The sequence below is a fragment of the Petromyzon marinus genome, chromosome 32 (assembly GCF_048934315.1).
Source record: "Petromyzon marinus isolate PM22_M1 ecotype Great Lakes invasive population chromosome 32, UKy_Petmar_22M1.pri1.0, whole genome shotgun sequence".
Lineage (NCBI taxonomy): Eukaryota > Metazoa > Chordata > Hyperoartia > Petromyzontiformes > Petromyzontidae > Petromyzon > Petromyzon marinus.
The window spans coordinates 7307501-7333709 of record NC_133698.1 but is presented as its reverse complement, the minus strand read 5'-3'; the positions used below and the strand labels follow the sequence as shown (position 1 = coordinate 7333709).

Here is a 26209-nt window from a genome sequence, read left to right as displayed (position 1 = left end):
CCTGTTGTTTGGCAGTCTGCTGCGCCGAGTAGAGGACTGTCCACCCCTCATGGTGGCAGGAGCCAGAGCCGGTCCATCGGATCTCCTGAATGCCACATAGATCCAGGCGGTACCGGTCCAGCTCCCAACAGAGGAGTGGCACCCTCTCCTCCGCAGTGAGCGTTCGAAAATTCCACTTGGCCACCCGTAGTGGTTTTTCGTTGTTTCTGGAGGAGCCCCGAGGGTAGATATTCAATCTCCTGGCTCCGCCAATTGGGGTTTGGCCGGGAGACGTCATAGACGCCTGGTCCCCCGGGTCCTCCGGCACAAGCTTATTAGTTATATACTTAATTCGCGGTTTAGTGGTAATTAATTGAAGGTGGAGGGGTTGCCAGCCCCTCGCACCCGTCCAGAGCCCCCGTTTAGCCCCTGTGGTGGACACATATGCCATGAGGGGAGGAGCCAATCACGATTGGACCTCCCCCCACAGCACTGTCCACGACAGAGTTGCCCGTCCGGCACCGCGAGGAGGTAGGGGGTTGTTTTGCCCCCCCCCCCCACACACACGCGCGCGCGTCCATAGGTACACATACATGCGCTTGTTGCAGACACACACAACTTTCAGGGTGCGTATGGCAGTAAACGACTGAAATAATAAAGCAATGCTGCACGAAGAACGCCTTAGACCTGCAACACATTTGTATGGCACTGTACCCGCGGAGGGTTGGGGGAGATGCGTGACATCAGCAGGCACACTGCGTCACGCTTCCGCATACGGGTCACATGACAGATGTGACGTCACAGCTCACTTGCCGTGCAAAAATATATGCATTATTGCGCCCCCTCCCCCCCCCCCCCAAAAAAAAAATACAAAAGTCTATTTTTATAATTGTTGCATGGTTTACAGTCTGGAAAGTATCCACATGGCAAATTTCAAGTTTGTTGTCATGTCGGGAAGTATGCTAAACATTTTGAACCGACACACATAACACAAATTTCCCTTTTATATATAGAAGATTTAAGCTAATTGCATACAACACTGTGCAATGCGCAAACACGGAGGCAGCCATGCGGTTAGCTGGTGCCAACGATTTCCCAAGCTTTGCAGTCCTCTGTGTATTAAGGTGTTTTCAGCCAATTAATGAGTGTATATACCCCTGGGAGGATACCGGTGCACCCGGAGTAAACCCACACGTGTGAGGGGGTGCAACACTCTATCCCGTACATGAAGTGACAGATGTTATTAGTACAGATAGTCCCCGAGTTACGCTGGTCAGACTTACGATATTTCGATCTTACGATGGCGATAGCGATACGACAAAATTGTAAAATATTTTAAATTTCGCGCGGCAGGCAAACGCAGCAGCGTACGAGGTACGATACTGTATGTTGGGACGCTGCCGGGATGTACGCATCTCCCGCCTTGTGTGATAATGTCTCACTCCCACCAGCGGTCGACGGAGTTAAATTGTCTCGGTGTTAGCGCGTGTATTTTTTACTGTGTTTTTTGTGTTTCAAAGCATGTCAAACGTTTTTATAGCAGATAGGATTGTTTCCTGAAAAGAACTTTCTATTGAATTGCAGTTCATATAGGTAGGCTAAGAATTTACCTTGTTTTTTACTTAAAATTTTACTGTGCAATACAGTATTGTCATTAATAAATACATACAGTATATAGTTTATACAGTATGGTACTGTAAATTGCTATGTTTTGCTAAATTATCACCATTCTTTAAGACTCCTGGGTAGGCTAGGCCATCTTCGACTTACGATATTTTTGACTTACGATGGGGTCGTCGTAACGCATCTCCATTGTAAGTAGAGGACTACCTGTACACGCTTTGTTGTACCGCATGCTCCTGGCGAGCTAGGGTATGGCACGTTGATGCTCACGGGATGGGAGCCTTCACAACATTTTGTGCGATCCGCCAACTCTCGCCCGGCTCGTTGGGTGAACCAATACATCGCTGCACTTGTAATGGTTATACCACTGGCTCTCGCTGCTGAGAAAAAAATAACCATAATACGTAGAGCGGGAAGTATGTGACTCTTTCAGGTTACACGGTAATGCATCTCGGAAAGTAAAAACTATTTTTAATGCTCGCTCCGATTAGTATTGTGAATGTTTAATGACCTTCAGCGTGTTACATGAATAAGCATTCGCCGAGTAAGCACAATGAATTCAATCCGGCTACATGATCCCGCAAAACAAGGCAACGAACACAAACATCTTCGGCTAGAAAATAGACATCCGTAGCACAAAAAACAGAGTGCATTTGCTAATTTGGCGTGTATATTATGTTCAGTATGTATGATTTATCTTAAGTAGTTTTATTCCAAAACGTGTTTAAGGACTTGGACACAACCGGCCACTTTTACCACGGCAGCCAGAGAAAAAATTTGCCACAATTAAAAGGTGTGCAGCCCTGCAATTTCCTGCTCACCCCACTGTGGTGGAATGGTCCTCCACCAGTGAGCTCCAGAGAGCTCCTCTCGGGGGCATATGGTCTGCTTTTCCACGCTGGCTAAACGTCTTGGAAGAGATGGGAGTACCCACACTTCACATGCGACCTACCGGTCGACTTTAGTGATGTGTACCCATTTATAATGCTGTGTGGACAGAGGTGGGGGGGGGGCAGGGGGGTTTAATAAACCTGGCCGTTGTTTTCATCGCCCTGCCGGGAGATCGGACCGGTGACGTCTGGATTGCAAGTGTACCCTGACACCACTGCCTTCATCCCCTTTGCCACATTATAAGGACTAAAAAAATAAGACTACATTATAAGGACTAAAAAAATAAGACTATCAGCTTCTGAAGTCAGTTTAACACGTAGGCTTTCGCGACCAATATCATCTATAATAGAGGTTTTTGGGTTAGATCGTGTCAATATATAAATGTGTCGTTAAAACCTGCCACCACCCAATCTGGCTGTCGCCTGATGAAGCTAGTTGTAATTACTGGCGAAACGTCGTACTCGGTTTGTAAATGTTGTGGCTTGGCTCTCCAACACACCGGTGTGCTGTACTAGTGACGAATTGGCCACGTTCTGTTTACGTGACAACCCTTACTAGTTGGCTGTGTCAGGTGGTGGCGGGTTTTAACGACACATACTTAGCTTCTGAAGTGTCATCCATGTGTCACTCGAACTTGGTGTTCTGGACTTGCCCGTCATCATGCATTAACACCTCCATGTGCGTTGAGTAATTGTTCATGAAATGCATTTGTTATGATTACCATGTTCTCCGAGTTATAAGACGCTTTCCAAACTTGTCCTTGGTGTCAATAAAGTTGACATGGTCTCACACTTGTGCAAGCCTGCTTTAAAATACAGGTGGGGAAAGTGCGTCTTATATATGTTTTAGTCTTGCTGAGCATGATCCAGTAGGAGAGCTGCTAACAACAAAGATCACTAATGAGGGTATCGCACATGAGAATGAACACTTTGCTCGAATTGAGAAAAGTTATAGGAAGATGAGTAAAGAGCCCATCGATGGGAGTTCCAAAGTTGCGCAGGATGTATGTATTGTTGAAGTTATTTTGCACCGTACATAGTCATGGGTAAAGAAAGTGAATTGTCGTGTCTTACCATGTGGTAGTGGAACAAAAATATTTTTTCTGTCTGTTCCAGAGGCCAAGTATCAATGCACAATGCATTTTAGTTGAACATTTTAAACAGATAAAAAAGCACATTGGTCAGACCATTTGCAAACATGTAATTTATGATGTTATTGAATATGTATTGCAATCCTTTTGACATCGTAAGAGTTGCGCGCTTTGCTTATTTGTTTCATCGGCCGCCTCATTTCAGTTTCTTCCCTGCGTCACCGCCGCTGTCGCCAATCCGTAAGATGAAACTGTTTATTGAGACACATTACCAGCCCGAGTTCAAGCAGTCCTCTCGTCATACGTATCATCAGCCATGGTCAATCCACTCCTGGCTGAAGCCCTCCTCTAAGCCGCCACTACCTCCCACGATGCAACAATCCTCCCAGCACCTGCACACATCAATCTCATCGCTCCAATTCTTCGGTGGACATCCTCAGCCATATTCCATTCCTTAAGGGCCTGCCACTCCATAAATATTCTTGACCCCCGTCAATTGTCCCTTAGAGTGACATGTCCCAAGCCCAATTAATTGTTTGGATGTTGTCATTAACCCGCACAACCTGTTGCACAACCTGTTACACTTGAACCAAGGCCAGATGCATCCTTGTTGTGCAACTACTCGCTCACATGTGGACAAAGCGGTTGCAGATGACTAAGTTGCGCGGATGATCACTTGAGTGTGGACGCAACCTTTGTGTCCGCGAGAGTGGGAGCTCACCAGTCGGGTGTTTCAGGAGATTGTGTGTCGGTTTAGGGTACTTCATTTTTTTGCTTCGCACGATACCGTTTCCAGATTTCGGACCCAAGGAACAAGAGCCACAGATTCACTTCCAACAAGATTGGGGAGGGGTGTTGACGTGTAGCTTTCCTCCCATTCCCTTTAATCACCAGAATGTGTGGTTACAAAGATAGAAAACACACAAGCACACGCACATTAGACGTATGGCGGGCGGGGGGGAGGGGGGAACTCCAACACAAGCGGGAAGGCAACCACAACTGGCGCCAAATATTGGGCAAGCTCTCTGGCCCTGTGTTGGGATGTTTGGCCAATTCCACTAATGTGTATGTGGGGAAACCGGAGCACCCGGAGAAATCCCAAACTTTGCGATGGGGTTAACGCTGGATCCCCATACAGATGGAAATTCATCTACTTGCTGTATTGCCTTACTCTGCCAAGCAAGGAGATTGTGACCTCGCAGACTGGTGGGTTTTGACAGTCTCTTCAATTTGTGTGATTCACCAAACCTCACTGCCCACAGTGTTGGACTACAGGCATGCAGCATACCCACCAGCAGCCCAGTCATTCTGGAAGCATAAAAGTGGAAAGAATGGTTTGGGTTCCTAAAATTTTCAAGACGTTGGTGGACCATCATCAATCGTTGACTCTCCTGGAGCAAAAGAGTCGTTTTGAGAAATTGGGTCTCGTTGCTAAGGTTCAGAGGTTGTTACTTTGGCCGAGTCAGACTTCGACCTCAGATTTATCTTTGTCATAGTTCTGGAATGTGGTGTATAAGACTTGGAGTGGACCTTGTCACATTGTGTGACGTTTTAGTTCATCTTTGTTCTTTATTGTAGTAGCTGATACCTATAATAATTTACATGAAGCGCAATTCATCCAAGGATCTCAGTGCGCCATACACGAAGTTAGGAATTATAAAGAACGCAAAGTCCAGAGTCCACTGGTCATACATGGGAAGTGTAGACCAGGTGAAACAGGTGAGTCTTTAGAGAAGACCTAAACAAGGTGAGTGACCTCGCCTGTCTGACCACAAGTGGCAGGGCTATGTCGACATGGGCAATGATATCATCCAGCTCTGAACCAATTCCTCAACCACATTAATTCCATATACCCAGCCATCAAATTCACCATGGAGGTGGAAAAGGATGGCAAGCTACCATTTTTGGATGTTCTTATCGATAAGAGACCAGATGGCTCAATGTCTGTTTACAGGAAAGCAACTCATACAGATACCTACCTAAAAGCTGACTCCCACCACCATCGATCCCAGAAGAATTCCCTCATCAAAACTCTACACCATAGAGCTCGATGTATCTCCGACCATCATCACGTAGCCAGTCAACTGAAACACGTGCACCAAGCTCTCAAGATGAATGGATATTCGGACCACACAATCCGTAAAGCTATCACCCCAACCGTTGGGAAATAACCATCTGAGGACCCAATTAAAACCATCACCTTTGCCATACATACCGGGGGTCACAAAGCATATTTCCATAATCTTGAGCAAACACAAGATCCCAGGCTCGATTTAACACAGTGCATAAAATTTGTGATCTGATCCCATCTGTGAAGGATAGGATCCCTGATAAGCAATACCCCGGCGTCTACAAACTAAGCTGTGTCTGCGGCAGTAACATTGGGGAAACTAAGCGACATGTCTTGGACCGTGTTCGTGAACATAAGGCAGATTTGAAACACGGTAGGGACCAACATATCGGCCGTGGCTGATCATTGTTTTAATGCGGTTGGCTCACGAAATTGATTTCTCTAAGACAAAGGTACTTTGTAACCCCACTGGCTATCAACAGAGATTCGATCATGAAGCCATCCACATATACAGTGAGGGAAAACATTTTTTGATCCCCTGCTGATTTTGTACGTTTGCCCACTGACAAAGAAATGATCAGTCTAAAATTTTAATGGTAGCTTTATTTGAAAAGTGAGAGACAGAATAACAACAAAAAATCCAGAAAAACGCATGTCAAAAATGTTATAAATTGATTTGCATTTTAATGAGGAAAATAAGTGTCTGACCCCTCTGCAAAACATGACTTAGTACTTGGTGGCAAAACCCTTGTTGGCAATCACAGAGGTCAGACGTTTCTTGTAGTTGGCCACAAGGTGTGCACACATCTCAGGAGGGATTTTGTCCCACTCCTCTTTGCAGATCTTCTCCAAGTCATTAAGGTTTCGAGGCTGACGTTTGGCTACTCGAACCTTCAGCTCCCTCCACAGATTTTCTATGGGATTAAGGTCTGGAGACTGGCTAGGCCACTCCAGGACCTTAATGTGCTTCTTCTTGAGCCACTCCTTTGTTGCCTTGGCCATGTGTTTTGGGTCATTGTCATGCTGGAATACCCATCCACGACCCATTTTCAATGCCCTGGCTGAGGGAAGGAGGTTCTCACCCAAGATTTGATGGTACATGGCCCCGTCCATCATCCCTTTGATGCGGTGAAGTTGTCCTGTCCCCTTAGCAGAAAACACCCCCAAAGCATAATGTTTCCACCTCCATGTTTGACGGTGGGGATGGTGTTCTTGGGGTCATAGGCAGCATTCCTCCTCTTCCTCCAAACACGGCGAGTTGAGTTGATGCCAAAGAGCTCCATTTTGGTCTCATCTGAGCACAACACTTTCACCCAGTTGTCCTCTGAATCATTCAGATGTTCATTGGCAAACTTCAGACGGGCATGTATATGTGCTTTCTTGAGCAGGGGGACCTTGCGGGCGCTGCAGGATTTCAGTCCTTCACGGCGTAGTGTGTTACCAATTGTTTTCTTGGTGACTATGGCCCCAGCTGCCTTGAGATCATTGACAAGATCCTCCCGTGTAGTTCTGGGCTGATTCCTCATCGTTCTCATGATCATTGCAACTCCACGAGGTGAGATCTTGCATGGAGCCCCAGGCCGAGGGAGATTGACAGTTCTTTTGTGTTTCTTCCATTTGCGAATAGTCGCACCAACTGTTGTCACCTTCTCACCAAGCTGCTTGGCAATGGTCTTGTAGCCCATTCCAGCCTTGTGTAGGTCTACAATCTTGTCCCTGACATCCTTGGAGAGCTCTTTGGTCTTGGCCATGGTGGAGAGTTTGGAATCTGATTGATTGATTGCTTCTGTGGACAGGTGTCTTTTATACACATAACAAGCTGAGATTAGGAGCACTCCCTCTAAGAGTGTGCTCCTAATCTCAGCTCATTACCTGTATAAAACACACTTGGGAGCCAGAAATCTTTCTGATTGAGAGGGGGTCAAATACTTATTTCTCTCATTAAAATGCAAATCAATTTATAACATCTTTGACATGCGTTTTTCTGGATTTTCTTGTTGTTATTGTCTCTCACTGTTCAAATAAACCTACCATAAAAATTATAAACTGATAATTTCTTTGTCAGTGGGCAAACGTACAAAATCAGCAGGGGATCAAATACTTTTTTCCCTCACTGTATGTTGCCAGAGTGCAGCATATTGTAGTGATGGTGGGAACACCGGGGTTATAGCGAATCGATGTGTAAATAGTATCATCATCATCATCCATATCAATTAAGTGCTGAATGAAGGCTAAAACAAGCCATCTTCCATCTCTCAAAATCCACCTAGCACCAGCACATGAGCTTATTTCATCCCTCTTCCTCGGGCGATATCCTCTGTGGCACGTTCCCTCCTTTGTCTGCAACTCGATTGTTATTCTCACCCATCAACCTTTCTCCTCTCCACTGACATCTCCTGTCCAAGCACACTTTTACGTTTCTTAATCGTTGACCAGGCCCGGGAGACAACTGCGTCTTCGGTGGAGAGCGGACGATGCCCCACTCATCTACTCCGGTGTCGTCTGTCAGAGCAGTCGTGCACAGCTGAAGCCTGTATGTATGTTGAACTTCTTTTGCACCGTACGTAGCCATCCGTGCTAATCTGAGATGCGGTGGAACGACAACAAGCTAAACACAAAAAGCAGTTCTCAGGAAATAAGTTTTCAATCTAGATTTAAAAGTGCATAGCTAAAGTGGCTTCCTAATATCGGCAGGAAGAGCGTTCCAGACGGCCGCAGAAGCGCATCTGAAAGCACGTGATGCGGTGCCCATCTTTGTTTGATGGCTAGCCGAAAGCCGCTGCGAGGGATGATGAGTTTGCATGATGGTTTATGCTCCTTGACGAGATCGGCAAGATATTGTGGTTCATTTCTAGCAAGCACTTTGAGTGTAAGGAGTGCGACCTTATAATGTAAAAGTGCTGTTGTTGGCCTGTGCCCACAAACAACGTGTGCCCACAAACGGTCGTCATTAATCTGACTAAAGTTAGTATGATGGACACAAATTTGACGAATAGTTGAAATCGTGTCTTTAACCCACGTATGTCCTCGAATCCACGCAATCCTCTATCCGTTTCTGGACAAATCATATGAGAATAGTGAAATGAATAGCGCGTACCCAATTCACGTTAGTGGTGGGCGGAGAAGTGACTTGCAACAGTGGAAAGTTAAATGCCGTCCAAACAATATCCCCCTTGTGCCAAAGGGCAAGTGATTTGTGTCCCCACTGTGACATAACCACAAACTCTTAAGTCAATGCCTACAGCGACAACTTAACATTGTCCTATGATAAATATACTCCGTAAAATATGCATCGTATGTACAAGTGCACATATCCTGTAATTGTATCTCTTGTGTAATTTAATTTCCCAGGACTACTAATTACGGCAATGAAATTGCCCACGATGTTATAACATCAGGCAGTGGCGTGCAAGGCGAAATGACAGCACACCAGCATGGGCTCTTGTTAAAAAAACTATGACCTTATTCTCCAGTTATACGATGCACTTTTCCCGTGAATTTTGGAGCTAAACATGAAAAGTGCATCTTATAATCCAGGAGGTGTATGTGTCTGGGCAAATATATGTAATGTTATTGAGACTGGGCACAAGTTTGGAGTGCGTCTTACTTTCCGGAGCATCTTATTTTCACGAGACTACAGTAATGTCAAAAAGGCAATGCTAATTAAACACGTGTTAAAAAAATAATGTTGCAAATAAATCATCATTTGTCATGAGCGATCCACTGCTGGATGGAAATAATGTTCTTAGGCACCCCTGCTGGACATCTGTGCAAGAAAGCTTAATAGCTCATCGGATTCCTCCAGTATAAATAAATATTATGATTCTGAAATATGGGGACTTAAATGTGTTATGCTTGGCAATTATTATTTTTTCTTGCAAACTACTTATTATTGTGCTTGCAAAGGACTTGATATTGGAAGCCCATTCATAATGGGTTAAAAACATCTCAGGTCCTTGTCACGCAGCAGCCTGCCAGCACCGTCTGCCCTTTCTGAAAATGCCACTTTCTGACATAGTGTGTCTACGAACAACACAACCCACAGAGCAGTCTTCTTCATTCTTCTAGTGCAGTAGCAGGCAGCATACGCCAACGTGACGACGCTCAATTGCACTTTTCAGACGTTTCTTTTTTGGTACAGAATGTCCTGAAAACAAACAATTGTGTACTGTGTAGTCACTGATTTCTAACATTCTCCTTTGGACACACCGTTCCAGGCTTTTACCAAAAAGCAAGGAGACCCTGGTAGCCTGTTGTGGTTTGGCCAAGTCGTTGGAATCCCCTGTCGCAGTCGACAGCCGGTCACGCAGTGCGGCTTTCTGGTAAAGAGATCAAAAAAATCCGCCGTGCAGCAGTAAAAAAAATGGAACAAACAAAGCTAATTTTGATTCATAATAGATATTTGGGTCAGATCGCGTAAGTAACACGTATCGTGTTAGGGCAGCTTTTAAACGGGCTTGTTCGACAATGGTTCACATTACAAAAGGCATTTAATTGCAAAATAATAAAGTTAATGCTGGTGCCGCTGACTGGCATCGCCTGTGAAAATGTACCGGACCACCCCGGCTGTCATCTTAGCCACAATCATGGCCACCCTTGCTTGGATACTGCTGCGTTGACATGCAACAAGTCCAGCCCACTCTCTGCCAGCTTGCTGTTGGGCCGTGATGTGTTGTTCTTTGTTGTGCCTTGTTGCCAATTTTTTTCTCTGTGTTACCGAATCGTGGGCTGCAATGGAACTGCAGTGAGAGAGGGACGAACGCCATAGAGTTTCCACTGACGACTTATCCGCACGGCTTTGATTATTTCTCAAACATTTGCATCAGTGTTTGGCAGTCTGCACACCCCACTTTTCTGTCCGACAAGTTTCTCATCATTTAGGGAAAGCAGTTAGAATTGATTTACGGTATTGTCACCCTTCGGAAGTTGCCAAACTGTCCCAGCAGCGATTGAGGAGCGCTGGTCCAGATGGAGCTGCTGAGGCACAAACTTAACGAAATTATTCAACCATGTAAGGCCCATCTAGGATGGAAGCTTTCGTGACTGCAGGAATTACTATACTCATTGGTTCTTTTGGTAAAGTCACGTATGTAGAAATATAATAAAAATAATATTTAGATTATATTTCTACATGTAAGGCCCATTGAGTTATATAGCTCTTTTTCAGAAGTGACTGACTAAAAATGATAGTTCAACAAAGTGGCTTGTCACGTGGAAATTTCTTGCAACCAAATACTCTAAATATGTCTCTAAATGTGGAGGGAAAAACCAAAGGACCCAGATAAAAATCCACGCGACCACAATAACAAAAAACTACGACGTTTCGATCGCAACACAAGCGCTTGTTTTTCGATCGAAACGTTGTAGTTTTTTTGTTATTTTCTTTGAACCTATCTACGTGACTTTACCGAAAGACCCAAAGAATATGAACCTCAAGTGTGAAAGTATTCTCCGTCACAGTTCTCCTTGGTAATTCTCCACATGTTTGTCAGGTCTCGTCTTCGAGACAGCAACATCAACATCAGACACTCTCCAATCCATCATCCACCAAAAAGCCCGATTAAAATATTCCCGAATATTCCGAGGGCGCAATGCAAGATGGCTACGTACGTTGCAAAAGAAGTTGAACATACAGTCTGTGTTGCAAAGGGACTTTGTGGCCACCCTGTACACCATGCAGCCCTTGAATCAACCCACCAAGACCTATCCAGGCTCAACCCGTGCTTAGTATCCGAGATCTGATGGCATCCAGGAACATTTTCAGAGCGATTCGGTCGGTAGGCACATAAATACATTAAGATATACAGGGGCCAGGGTCGGGTTCGAACCCACAACCTCCTGTATTCCAGGCGAGGTAGTTAACATATCCTAGCCGTTGTGATGATGATGAGATTGAGGGACACACAAACTCGAAATATAAAGCAGGCGTCAGGGTTGGGATCGAACCCACCAGTCCACAGTTTGCACTTTTTTGCATTTCCGGCCTATAAAACAAGGTCACTGCTTGCATTACACTCCCAGCGTGGCGATGTCACGGGACATGCAAGGCACGGTGAGAGGACTTGTGCATTGGTCACAATCGCAGTTTTTCCTTTGAGATATCGCCTTTTGCGTGACGCATTGAGTGGCTTTTCCCAGTCTGTTTACGCCACCTGAAGTCCGTAGTCACCATTCCCAGCTGGTGGATCAGAGGGCTACATGAGCAGGTATGTGTTTTTCGTCAGCCACCTATAATGAGATACAAACAAAAGCCTCAGCGTGTTCATCAAAACATTGTCCGAAAGGAAACTAATCTATAATTATTCTTGGTTCTTTCGGTAAAGTCACGTATAAGGGAAACAATAAAATAATAAAAATATAAAATAATGAAATTCTCACGACGTTTCGACTGCAACACAAGCAATCATCATCAGGTGTGAAAACCAGAGTAAGAAAATTTGAAAAAAGTGGCGGTTATTTTTAACGTTAGCACCACGGAGAGCGATTTGACAGTTTGTTCAGGTGAACGAGTCCATCTATGTTCGGAAAAGAGGAGGGGGGAGACGAAAATAATGGATGCGGTCTGAAAGCCACCGTAAGCGTGAACAATCAATTAAGACCCGAAATGCTTTATCAAATCCTTCCAATGATTGCTAAGCCAGAATCCATCTTCTCGGTTGAAATTGTCTCTGTGTTTGTATATGTGGATAGCCTCATGAACGAATTTCTCATGGTAGCCAGATGGCTTGCAAATAACCTCTATCTTGGAGAAGTCATGTCATGTGAGCCTACTGAATCATAACAGTGATCTGCCACGGCCGAGGTGTTGGTCCTACCGTGTTTTAGGTCTGCTTTGTGTTCACGAATGCGGTCTGAGACATGTCGTTTGGGGTCTCCAGTGTAATTACTACCAAAGAGGCAACTTAGTTTGTAGACGCCAGGGTACTGTATGTCCGGAACCACATCTTTTACAGACGGAACCAGATCACGGATTTTATGTAATGTGTTGAATCGGACCTGGATCTTGTGTTTATTCAAGATTTTGGAGATCTTTTTTGTGATCCCCGCAATGTAGGGTAAAGTGATGCTTTTGAAAGGCTCCTCAAGAGGGTCCTTCTTCATGGTTGGAGTGATAGCCTTGCGGATTGTGTAGTCGGAGTAACCATTAGCCTTAAGAGCTTGATATACGTGCTTGAGTTCACTGGCTATGTGTTCCTGGTCGGATATGTATTGGGCTCTATGGTGCAGAGTCTTGATGAGGGAATTCTTCTGGGATGGATGGTGGTGGGAATCCTGTTTCAGGTAAGCATCCGTATGGGTAGCTTTCCTGTAGACAGAGTGGCTCATTGAACCATCAGGTCTCTTTTTTATTAGGACATCCAAAAAAGGTAGCTTGCCATCTTTTTCGACTTCCATGGTAAATCTGATGGCTGGGTGTATGGAATTGATGTGGTCGAAGAATTGGTCTAGAGCAGGCCGGCCATGTGGCCAGATGACAAAACACATTACATAAAATCCGTGATCTGGTTCCGTCTGTAAAAGATGTGATTCCGGACATACAGTACCCTGGTGTCTACAAACTAAGTTGCCTCTGTGGTAGTAGTTACATTGGAGAAACCAAACGACATGTCTCGGACCGCATTCGTGAACACAAAGCAGACCTTAAACACGGTAGGACCAACACCTCGGCCGTGGCAGATCACTGTTATAATTCAGTAGGCTCACATGACATTGACTTCTCCAAGATAGAGGTTCTTTGCAAGCCATCGGGCTACCATGAAAGATTCGTTCATGAGGCTATCCACATATACAAACACAGAAACAATTTCAAGTGAAAAGATGGATTCTGGCTTAGCAATCATTGGAAGGATTTTATAAACCATTTCGGGTCTTAATTGATTGTCCACGCTTACGGTGGCTTTCAGACAGCATACATTACATTTTCGTCTCCCCCTTCCTCTTTTCCGAACATAGATGGACTCGTCCTTCTAAACAAACTGTCAAATCGCTATCCGTGGCGCCAACGGTTTTTTAGAAATAAATAAATGCAAACCCCGTTTATAAATAAATAAAGACAACGTTTGAATTTTTTAAATAAATACAAACCGCCACTTCTTTCAAATGCTTCTTGCCGTTGGTTTTTTTCACACCTGATGATGACTGGGTTACAGTCGAAACGTGAGAATTTTATTGTTTTATATATATTTTATTATTTTATTGTTTCCCTTCAACGTGACTTTACCGAAAGAACCAAGAATATAGATGGACTCGTCCATCTGAACAAACTGTCAAATCGCTCTCCGTGGTGCTAACGTTAAAAATAACCGCCACTTTTTTCAAAATTTATTGCTGTAGTTTTCACACCTGATGATGATTGCTTGTGTTGCAGTCGAAACGTCGTGAGAATTTTATTGTTTTATATTTGTATTATTTTATTGTTTCCCTTATACGTGACTTTACCGAAAGAACCAAGAATATGAATCCCTGCAGTCACGAAATCTTTAAATCAAGATTTTATCTATAATTGGTGACGTTTCCGTCAATGGCCCTTCTTTACAGCAGAGAGAATGTCATCTATTGTTATTGACAAATGTGAGTTTTTATTACTTGTGCATATGCACCGCTGGCAACGCAGTACAGGCAGACCTCCCTTAGCGCGGCCCCGTAGAACGCTGATTCGTTATAGCGTTCTTTGTCCTGGAGGAAATGTTTACAAACAACATTAAATCAAATAATCTAAAAAGCGCTTTCGCGTGAAATTACGCAGCAGCGCAAATTGAGGAAACGTACCCCGCCCCCATCATTCGCTCAGACCTAACCCCCCGCGATTCGATTATCGCGATTCGATTATCGCGATTCGTGGTCACGATTTAACATTTGTTTGATCGATGACTTCCCCCTCAATGTTATTACAGTGCTTTTAGCCAGGTGAGAACTCACGAGACAAGGATACAGGGACGCCTCTACTTACGAACTTTCAGAGATACGAACAAACCTGTCCGTATGTCCAGTTGCCTGTTCGGACCGAGAGTCGAAAGTTCAATCGCCACGCAATAGATATGGCGGTGGTGATATCTACATCTGCAGAACGGGAAGAACCAGTGGCATCTACAGGAGATTATACAACTTTCAAAGTCATTCCTAGTGTTTGGTGTACACGCTGTACAACACGTTTGGAATCGGCAGGAGTAAAGTTGGATTACGACCAAATCGACTTACGAACAGACCTCTGGAAACTAACTCGTTCCTGGAGAGAGTCTTCGGCTCCACCGAAAAGAAACCTCGCCGCAGAAATTTTGACCGGCGACATCGCTAAGACCCAGCCTGGGAGCGCAACAGCTCCAACCGCGTCTCCCACCGCTGCCTTGTACAGTCGAATGTACTCACGAGTACAGTAATAATACTGATGTTATATTAAATACGTTTGAATGCATGATATAATGTTAACCATCGGTGTTATTATTTGCCCAATTACCGATACCCCAATGAAGCCCTCATGTATTGCGCATACGAAAGACATCACACTCTCGCGGTAACGCATCCCCATGTATGAGCGCCACGGTGGCGAGATTTTAACTACATCGCCTCGTATACAGGAGGTCGTGGATTCGATCCCGACCCTGACGCCTGCTGCTGCTGTATATTTGGAGTTTGCTTGTCTCTCCCTGTGGTCACGTGGATTTTTCTCTGGACCCTCCGGTTTTTCCCTCCACATTTAGAGGCATGCGTTTTCGAGTATTTGGCTGCTCTACATTTCCACACGATAAGCCACTTCATTGAGCCCAGGTTGTTTCTGAAAAAGAGCTATATATCCCATCGGGCCTTACCTGGTAAAATAAAAATAGTTTATCGTTTAGTTTATACAGCGCTGATTCGATTAGCGCTCCCTTCTCCAGGAACGCATCTTGAGCCGCTAAGCGAGGTCTGCCCCTGTTACAAAAGTTTCAGCATAAGTAAAAACGTGATGTTATATTTTCTTGTGGGCAGCCTTTGCAAGATAACTGAAGCAAAATGTGTGCATTTGCCCCTTGCTCATATCAGTGTGATTTTATTTGCCGCCTTAGATTGTGTTAATAATTAACGCCAGCGGGCTGTTTGGACCCAAAACTCAGAGGCTAAAGGTTACACACCATGAATCCCACACACTCATAGTCATCGTTGGCGTGGTGTGAAGTGTTCTTTAATGAGCAGTATACTCGGCGCGTGATTGGTTAATTTCTTAAATTATTAAAGTAAGCGCTGTAAGCGATCGCCAAAAATGGATTCTGTTTTGTTTGTTGTTGGCGGCAATTTGAGTGACGGGTAAGCCTTTTACGTTAATTTGATCGCCAAAATGAGCACTGTATTTTTTTCGAAAAGGTTTAACTCATTTGGATAAAGTACTGAGTCGAACGTCTTTTTTTAATGTCACATTTTGTAGCTCATTGTTTAGTCAGAGGTTTTTAAAGTCTGTAATTGTTACCTGCCTTTGGGCAAACCGCCAGGAATGTGCGAAATCTCTAGAGAGCAGCTAAGCACGGCTGTGCCTGGATCCATGCTTGGATGAGCAACCACTGCATAACAGATGTTACAAGCTTGTGGGGTTACGTGATGGGCAACAGAGGGCAGTGCTGTAAAACCCATTGTTGTACCGTTCTCCTGTGCTCCTACACATGTGGCTCTCCTTCACCGACCCGCAGTGACCGGCCTGTAGTGATGTATGGCCTAAAAACGCCCGTGACCAGGGGTCGGCAACCTGCGGGCTCTGGAGCCGCGTGCGGCGGTGGGTCATTACGGACTGGCTCGTGACGTTATTTATTCACGACCACCGTCTCGTATTCACCACAGTGCATTGCGGCTCTTGAAATATTGAGGGTTTTTTTTACCGAATTCGACAAAATGAATGGCTGCTCTTGTTATTTTGGTTGCCGATTCCAGCAGTGGATTGCCATTGGGCTGTTACACGTGTATTGGTGCCTTTTTGTGAATTGCATATGGGGTGTCGATCATTGTGTTCAGTACGAAAGTGTTGATTGGACAGGAGTTTGTTCCGCGTGGTTGAATCTTATGGCGATGCGAAAGATAGTGATTGCCAATAAAACTCTGAAATGTTCGGGTTGATCTTCGGCAGCAAGTAACGGAAGCATTCGGGAAAAATCAGATGCACGAGACGTTGGCGAATACCCAGAATTCTCTCAAATCTCGATACGACGTGCATCACCAATGCCATGGTGGAAGGTTTAGAGGGAGGCGTCTTGTACGATAAAGTCTTCACACAAGCAAGTGTGGGCACGTGCGCGTATAAAGTAATTGTGTCAACCTTACCGACAGTGCTGTCTCTAAATGTGATTGTTTAACAAATTATGATGTGATTTCGGTTCGTCGTTAATGGCCGGGGGTTAACCATACTTCACACTCCTCCGGGTGAAGGGAGAACTTATTACATCTTGTCTCTCGCCGAGTACCCGGCTGGTGCGGCTGCGCCTGTCACATTTCCAGCTCCTCAGGTCCACCATGTACTCGAGCCTCTTACCCCACGACAAGGCCGTGCTGCATTGAGGAGGAAATTCAATTGGCGCGTGTGGAGGTGCTGGGTGGATTATTACATTGCAGGATCGTGAAGAGGTGGTGGTAGTGGCTGCTTGGGTGGGGGAGGCCCTTTATCCAGCAGTGGATTGACCATGGCTAACGATGATGGTGATACCTTGATGGACAACCCCATATTACTTGGCAAATGGGCTGTCATCCACGGCGAGGTCGACTTAAAATCAATGTAACGTAAGCACTGTCTACAATTCCTCAGGGCAAGCTAGGCATTGGACAAATTTTGGATGAGCTCAAAATCATCAGTCCAGTAACTGTATTTACAGTACGTAGCCATCCGCTTGGAAGAATCCGTCAAGGGGAACTTGGGCACGAATCCAGCTGTGTGCTGAGAATGGAGGAGGGCAGCACGTGGAGCTTTGCGAATAGAGATGCTGTTCTGTTTTTTTTTTCTAACGTAAAGGGACTTTGTGGCCACTCTGTTACACTCTTCGGCACTCGTTCAACCAATGTGATGTGCGTGGGAGGCCATCGAAGACCTCCTCCCCCCTCTCATTGCCTATCCCCCACTCGTTCTTAATCCTTTGCAGCTTTGCAACTCCGTCTTGGTAAATTGGATTCCACTTACATATCATTGGCTGCTCTCCTGCTGCTTTGTGGGAAGTGGTGGGAGGAGGAGGGGGGCTCACTGCCCGGTAGGATCAGCCTTTGTGTTTAATTTGTGTGGTGGTGGGTGGTGGTGGTGGTTGTGGCTCCACCGGAACAGCCCCCCCCCCCCCATTGCGCTTAAGAGCCATGTAACTGTAGCCCCCCCTGCTGGGAGCGTGCCGGCACCACGTGGGGCTGCCCCGCGTCCCACGTCTGTGTAGAGCGGAGATAATTTAGTCAAAAGCACAGGCCAGCAAGGACTCGGTTTTCGTAGCTCCACATATAAATATCTAGACGCAAAAATACATGTATTTTAACGTAGCGGTACAGATGAGTCGGGCAGGTGGCTCGCTGCAAGAGTTCCGCGGTTAACTTCCCCACAAAGTGGGAGTAATTTTATTGACCTCGGAGGGATGATGGGCTTAGTCAAACCTCCTGCTCAGAATTGGAAGGTTGCGAGGTCAAATCCTGGTTGGCGCGGGGGGGGGGGGTTTGACTCAGCCTATCATCTCTCCGGGGTGGATACAATAAGTACCATTTTGTAGACAAGTCACCAGTGAGACTTGTCCCCAGTCTATAAACGGGAAATAGGCACCACCTCAATGCTCATTTGACCAGGAAATCACTTGGATTGTGACAGAGAACAATTGAGTATTTTAGTGTTTTCCTATGAAACTCCACAGCAACACATATCGAGTTTAGTGTGCTGTATTGCTTTTTGCGTTGAATGGGGTCCCATAGTTTATATCGGAGTGCTCTTGCCAATCATATCTGGCAACCTGAGCGGGCATTTGTTTAACAAGTCTGAATCTGCTAACGGGACCCAGATTGTTGAATCCGATCCAGAGTTTGCTTGCTTAAACAAATGTTGCTTGAAAATATTCGTCTGGTAAACCCAGAGGTTGATGGACATGCTTCTACTCTATTTCATTTGACCCATAATACTCCACAGTAATGTATAATGACGAGTTTGGTAACCTTTGAAATTTTTGTCGTTTTTTACTCATTCTCTTTGTCACTGATTCTCCGTGTCTAATCTTGATTTGAAGCTTCCGTGACTGCAGGAATCCATACTCTTTGGTTCTTTCGGTAAAGTCACGTAGGTATAAAACTAAAATAAATCACGACGTTTCGGGCGCAACACAAGCGTCTAAAACAGTCAAGAAATGTAGTCACTTTTAGTTATAAAATGTTAGTTGTTCACTTTTTAAACCTTCCTAAATGAATTCATCCTTGTATATACATATATACATATACAGTAAAGCCAATTAGTGTCGCATGTTTTGTCTTGTGCCGTTTGCTTCAGTCTCCAATGACGTTACTAAATGATCTCAGTCTGCGGCTTCATTCACGTCTCGTTAACTTAGTCTCATCAAATCCAGTCACGCTTTAGATCGTTGGTGGGTAGTCGTTGTGAACGTCATGCTTGACGATTTCCGTGCACTCGGAGCATTCGTTGATACACTCCATGGAAGAATACACGTGTCACTGATTTCGTTTACAAAGTAAACACTGATGCGCTGTAAGCCCCTATGCTTACCTGTAGGGGGAGGTTGCAGCATAGGGCTGTGCTCGATGCTGCCACAAGGCAGCCAGAAAATTTACAAGCCACCCACCGTAGAGTAGTCCCGACTGTGGCCCTGCAAACCGCACACTGTGGACAGTATAGTGAACCGCTGTAGTGCTGCGATGCTCCTTTAACAAGAGGGGGAATTGCACAACTATGCATACTCTCTCCTGAAGATCTCTCATACCTAGCAGACCTCTACATTGGCATTTAGCTCCTGCACATACTGTATCGTCGTATGCAAGGAAAGACGAGGCAGCCGACGTTTGCTTGGTGTGAGCTGACTCCTAGAGTTGGGCCATTGCACACTTAGTCAAAGTTTTGATTCCATTTTTGGAAGGGCGGTTTTCTTTAGCATCTGAATGCGATGGCATATCAAGGAGCCTTACGGAAGAGTGCGACATGCCTTGCGGAGAGCACCAAAGTGGGAGGTGTGTACCGTGCGCTTGTGACCATTTCGCCCGGATTGCACCCCATCTCGTCAGATCTCGAAGGCAAAGCAGGTTTGAACTTGGATGGTGCTTGAATGGGCAACCACGGTGCGTAAGAGGTTGTTGCCGGGCTCCTGCTGAGATGTTAACTACCTCACTTGGTATGCATGAGGTCTCGTGGGTTCGATCCTGACCCTGACGCCTGTATATTTGGAGTTTGCATGTTCTCCCCATGGTCGCGTAGGTTTTTCTCCGGGTCCTCTGGATATTCCCTCCACTTTTAGGAACGTGCGTTGAGAGTACAATAAATTTCCACGTGATAAGCCACTTGGTCGAGCTATCATTTGTGGCCAGGTCGCTGCTGAAAAAGAGCTATACAGCTCAGTGGGCCTTACTTTTGTAAAATATAAATAGTTTATTTTTTTCAATTGGGTGTACAGTGGAGGCAGGTGTAGCAATATTCCATGTACCGTATTCGAACCTGCCACATCTATGCTCCCCGCATTCACCAACTTTCACTGACAAATATGGGGAAGTATGGCCCATTAAATCCAGCACGGCATGGGGAGGCACTCGTCAAGCAATGGGTTGGCAAAGGGCTGAACATTCATTTTGTGCGCGTGTTTTACATATTTGTCAACAGTATTGTATTGCAATGAATGATGCCAGTCGCTGTATATTGCTTCTTGTTTGTGCTTATGCATATGCACAGTATTGTTAATGTATTGTGTAGACTCCCACATTGAGCCATCTGTCTGTTGAGTCGTGTTTCTCACGCTAGAGGATTTTATTTCGACCGTTTGTAGGCGACAGGTTTTTTTTTAGAGACGCAACAGCAAAAAGTCTAATATATTTCTCTCTCGCGGCAGGCGCGTTCTTATTTTTAATAAGCGTAACAACCCTGGGAGTTAACGAAAGGGAGCGTCTCACACGGAGAGGAAGTCTTTTGCTAAAACAAAAACAACTCGCCACACATGTCTGTCTGTCTGTGTGTTGTCATTGTTGCGTGCGCTGCCATTGGCTGCATCCTTGCCAGCGCGACGGCTTCCCCTCCGCTCTCATTGGATGCCCGCCAGTGGTATGTTTTAGAGAGGGCGGCGTTTTGATTTTTAATTGTATTCCCTTGGCATCTTCCGAAAGTCATCATCATCCTCATGTCAGCGCTCTGGACTGCTGGGAAGAGTGGACGCTGTTTTTGCATAATGTGGTCGTGTTTGTAGGTACGCTGATCTTGCCATTTTAGAGGGACGGATGTTTGGAGACGTGCGTCCTCTTCTAGAAGATGCCATCATCCAGCAGTGGATTGCCCATGGCTGATCGTGGTGATGATGATGATGTAGGGCACTGTCGTTGTTTTTGATTATAACCAGTGAAAATGTTTAGCGGCATATACTACGGTGTAAACGCACCCACATTTCAAGTGTCGTTGATTTAGCCACAGATATATGCGCCCCCTTCTGGAAGATGCCACTAAAATGCCCCCCCCCCCCCCTACAAAGGAGTGTAGTGGTTGTGAGTTTTGGCATATCGTCAACTGAGAATGCAGCCGCCAGGAACATTTCAGCAGTGCCACTTTTTGTTGTTGTTGACATCGGTTCCTCGTTATTCGCGAGGGTTACGTTCGGGAGACACGTGAATAGCATAATTCGCGGAAAATAATATTGGCCTGTGAAAATCTATATTTTTTCATGAATCGCCTTAAATAAATATATAAGTAAACTCCTAAACATTATGCCCGACAAAAATTGGTTATAATAAACGAAGTAAGGTAAATACAATTTTCACATTAAAGTATTTAATAAGTTAATACATTGACCGTAGTTTATGATGCTGCTGCATAGTAGCACGGTTTACTGTGTTTCACATACCGTTTAAATTTATTCTTCAATATTTTTTTTCTAACATGCGTCCATGTGGAGCGAATGCGATCGGCAGCGGTTTCGTCCGGGTTCATAGCGCCTCTTTATGGTCGCGCATTTCGCCGTTTCGAGAACGCACGCAGGTCCACGACATCGTGCAAACAAACTATCGATGAAAGGCAGTGGGGCCTGTCAGCATACGGCGTTGATGGGCGGCGATTAGGAATAATGATGGAGCGAGGATGGATTATTGCATCGCAGGAATCGTGTGAGGTGGTGACGGCGGCAGCTTTGGGAGGCCTTCATCCAGCAGTGGATTGGCTGATCACGGCTGATCATGATGATGGTGGCGAGATATTTGTTTTGAGTCACCAGTAAAACAAAAACTCTCCACCGGTGTATACCGGACTGCAGCGTAAAATGCACCCGGTGCAAAAGTGTTGTGGAGGGGGTGGGGAAGAAACACAAAGAGCTTTGTGGAATAATTTTGCTCTCTCTTTGGCATAAAAGGCTCCGAAACCCCCCCCCCCAAACCCCCATGTGTTCCGTGAGAAGAATAACGGTTCGTTTAAACACGGAGAGCTCATCAAACAGCGGCGCATGCCCACTCATCCATGCACCAATTGTAATATTCAATCAGCTGTTCACAAAGCTTGCTTGATTCAGTCCCCAGGACACTTTACCAGCATTGTGCCTGCACGTAATCCTCTTATTCTTGAGGAAAAACTAAATGAAATACTGTCAATAAAGTGAAACAACAGGTGTGCATTCTGTTATCCATTGAAGTGCATGAAAGTGAGACTTTTTTTTAAAGGTGTGCCGCGTAATTTACTCCCCGGACGTGTTCGTGTAAAGATTGCAAGTTTTCCGGTAATTACCATTTATCAATTTTACTGGTGTCCTCTGCAAAACGTAAGTGGCTTTGACGGCGGCGTGATGATAAAAAAACACTTGAATTCCTTCTCATTCCTCGTGCGTGTCGGCCGAGACGTTAGCCGCTGTCGCCTTTGGCCGTACGATCTCTGACTGCGGTGGATGAAACGTGCGACGAACTGCAAGCCGTTTTTGTCCACCTCTCTGTAAAGTGTTTACCGGATGGTCACAATCAATTTAGGCATCCCCATCTGGTGGCTGCTTATATATGCAGTGGCGCAGCAGGGAAGCATTATGCATGTGGATGTTGGTGTCGTTTCGGTCGAGTTTCTCCGCTGTGTGGCCTCGACTCAGCTGTAGGTCGGGGGATGCCGTACTAGCTGTGGGTTAGTTTTGGATTTCCTTTAAAAGATGCAAACTGCCAAACAAATGTCCTCTTGCCTTGTACAAATGCACCCAGGCACTCTGCCGCATGCCCACATGGCAATCGTTTTTTTTGTTTTGTGCGCTTCAGCAACATTACTGCAGTGATATATTCCAAGTACAGATATAATGCTTCGGACTTTTTCTTTGGTTAAGCCTGGCTCTTTGCTTGCCTAAACAAATGCTGCTTAATGATATTGGTCTTGGAAGCCAATAGAGTGATGGACAAACACAATTTATTCATGTGGTGGCACGGAATGGCGTTCTGACTGTTTATCTTCTACAAACTTTAATTGTTTTTATTCCTATGAGCTGATTGTTTTTTCTTTTTTTGGAATTTAATCTTCCATGAAGCAAAACAGTTAGTGTTTAACGTAGACCATAGCGTTTCTGGGGGAAAAAAAACCCATACCGGATGTATAATATTAAACGATATCCAAAAGTGCTATGGTATTGAGTAGACACATTGATCTGGGTCAAAACTGCTGTCAAGCAATACTTGGCATATGATCAATGGTGTTCAATCTGTGTACATTACACGCGTAATATGGTGGGTTGGCGCGCCTATCGCTGGGCTGGTTTGTATAGCATTGTTTATTCAAGATCCTATAGTTAGCCATTATCTTCAGCTTAAAATCCCAGTAGCAAATGAGCTGAATATTAAAAGTGGATATTTTGTTTTTTCACAGGCTATTGTGAACTCGTGTCCTCAATTGGAGAATTATTCACAAAAGGTCAAAATAAATTATTAATAGCTGTCCTTTCTAAGGCTATCCAAAAACACCCTTGTAAATGAGATGATTAATATCATTAGGTTCCTACGTGTTTAAATAAAGAACATCAATTAATCATATATGCCATACTCATAACCTACACCGCACTGCGTGTGTATGCATGTATACTCGTGCAGAATTATAGGTATACACACAAAACACACGCAGGGACTTGCAGAGTGTGTCGTTGTACTTGGACTTATAAACAAATTATATTTTACATATGTAAAAACACTAGCGTCTGTAAATCTTAACGATATTCTTCAAGGGCTATAAATATGACAATTTGCACAAGTATAATTAAGTCTGCTTTTAATTTGAAAAATTCAAACGCAAAATATATCTTTTTAAAATTGGGCACCCAAATATTTATAACCCGGAGCCTTGAATGGTTTAATTTGTAGGATGGGATCAGCTTGAAGTTCTAATTGCTTCCAGTATTGTGCTAACTGCTTTAAAAAATATGATTCTCATGATGAGCGACCAAAGTAATTATTGGTGTGAAAGCAAAGTCGATGGAAGGCAGACTGTACATGTCCAGTCCTTGGTCAATCCACTGCTGGATGAGGGCTTTCCCATGCTGGTTGTGGGGGTTTATTTGTTCATACTTCACTACACCGATCAGGGGTAAGTTTGTGGCGGCAGGAAGCGCAGTCGCAGGACTGCAGAGGGACAGCACAACAATGGATAATGCAGCTCTTCCCGGTTACTGTGCTATCAAAATATAAAGAAGGCACGATGAAAGGTGAGTGAAAGTGAAACCGCAGCGCTCACAATTGCCAGTGGCGGCGTACGGTGCGAAAGAAGTTCAACATACAGTGTCCAAGAAACTCACCGTCGTTCTTTCTTTTGGCCACTCCACCTCTGTGTCCACCACCATCACAGTGTGCCCTCCACTCCATCTTCCACTTATAGCCAGGTGTGGTGGCGCATGCTCATAGTCCAGCAGGCTATATTTGTGAAACGTAGCGCCTTCTTTCACGATAGCATTTCCGTTGTTAAAAAAATGGCACGAATGCCAAATGTACAATTTTTTTAATCATGATTGTTAATAACGTCCTCGCGCGTCCCATTCGTTGTTGCGCCAGCGTCGTTTCGTTTACCCGTCATGTGGGATGCCAACGCATCGGGCACCGTTGCATTCCTTTCACGACGGGACTGGCGGTACATTATTGGCTGGGGAGTATCTCGGGCGCTGTTTTTTTTGTGTGTGACGCCCTGCTGCGCCAGGTGCGACGTGTTCACCTCCCGTGGCTCAGCCCGCTCGAGCAGATTTTTGTTTGCGCCGCTTTAGCCATCGCCTTGATGGGCACACGTCCATTCAAACCTTCGACACCTCCGACACCTCCCCTCCCGTGCCCAATTTCCCCTGCTCGAAGCATCCCCGATCACCTTAGCCCATCGAAAAGCGTTTGCGCACGGGGAACAAATCAATCGATTGTTTTGCAGTCGGAGAGACATTGGCTGGCAAGTTGTATGTGTCACTCTGCTTCCTTTGCCCGTCCCTCTTGCCTGTGCCTGCTCAGCCCCGTCAGTGCCAATACTAATTGGTACATTCTGGCATGCGACACTCACTGGTGATCTGCGTGCTGGGAGCAAGAAAATGAGTTGCATGTTATGGGAATTCTGGACGGTGGTGGCTGGAGTTGGGTTTTAAAATACGAATTAATGGTGAACTCATCAACTGGAAATCAATGGGAAAAAAAATCTATCTGTTTTATAATAAAATAACGTGAACGTAAAATAGGTTACACGAATATATTTTTTATTCGTGCGATGACGTGTTTCTGCGCTTGGGTTTTTTGCGACCGAGATCGTCCGAGCTCTAAACTCCGCCCACCCCCTCCAGTCGAATGGTCGCGTCCACATCCTCAAACAGATCGGGCTTCTGCTGTATTCGTGTCAGTAGAAAAGTATACGCCGGTGTATAACGACGCATCATTAACGCCTCTCCAAATAGGGGTGCGGAGCTTTTGAGTTTTTTTTTAGTTGAACATTAATATAAAATACGTATTAATGTTTTGTTTTCCAACAAAGTTGCCCAGTGGTCCGTGCTGGTCTGTACCAGTGGTAGGTCGCAGTTCCCACGTGCAGTGAAGCCCACTGCTGCAGGCGGCTCTGACGTTAGGCAGTGGGACCGGGGGGGGGTGCTAACGACACTGCCGACTCCCAGGTGCCGACCGTGCAAACAGAGAAAAGCGATGCGCAGGCCGGCGTGCGGAAAAGGTGAGTCCGTGGCGTGCCTGTGAGCGTGCGAGAGTTTCAAACCCTTGGCGACAGCAGCTTTGCTTCTAAGCACAGACACTGCGGGAGATTGTGTTTTTTTTTTGGGTCCGTTATGCGCACCATGCCCTAAGAGCACTGCCAGTGGTTGTGCGCTCTCTGTGCCGATTGCATTTCGGCAGTGCGTTTGCAGGAAATCGCGCTTGGATTTTCAGTCGCCGGGAATTTTGTTCCTTTCGTTTTCGTACATGCCACC

At 45.3% G+C, this 26209-nt stretch overlaps 1 protein-coding gene across 9 annotated transcripts in view; it reads left to right on the top strand.

Moving 5' to 3' along the window:
* LOC116948121 (protein Aster-B-like) overlaps window positions 1–26209 on the top strand; it is a 137942-nt gene that overhangs the window by 26171 nt on the left and 85562 nt on the right. For 2 of the 9 annotated variants that reach the window (XM_076071253.1, XM_076071252.1), the window contains exon 1: window positions 14009–25956. The exons of 5 other annotated variants lie outside the window; for them this stretch is intronic. In XM_076071253.1, the coding sequence (XP_075927368.1) occupies window positions 25932–25956 (25 nt within the window). In that variant the 5' untranslated portion in view covers window positions 14009–25931. Of the gene's footprint in view, window positions 1–14008; window positions 25957–26209 lie in introns of those variants that run through there. 2 more of the 9 variants (XM_076071258.1, XM_076071259.1) reach the window with 2 other exon arrangements.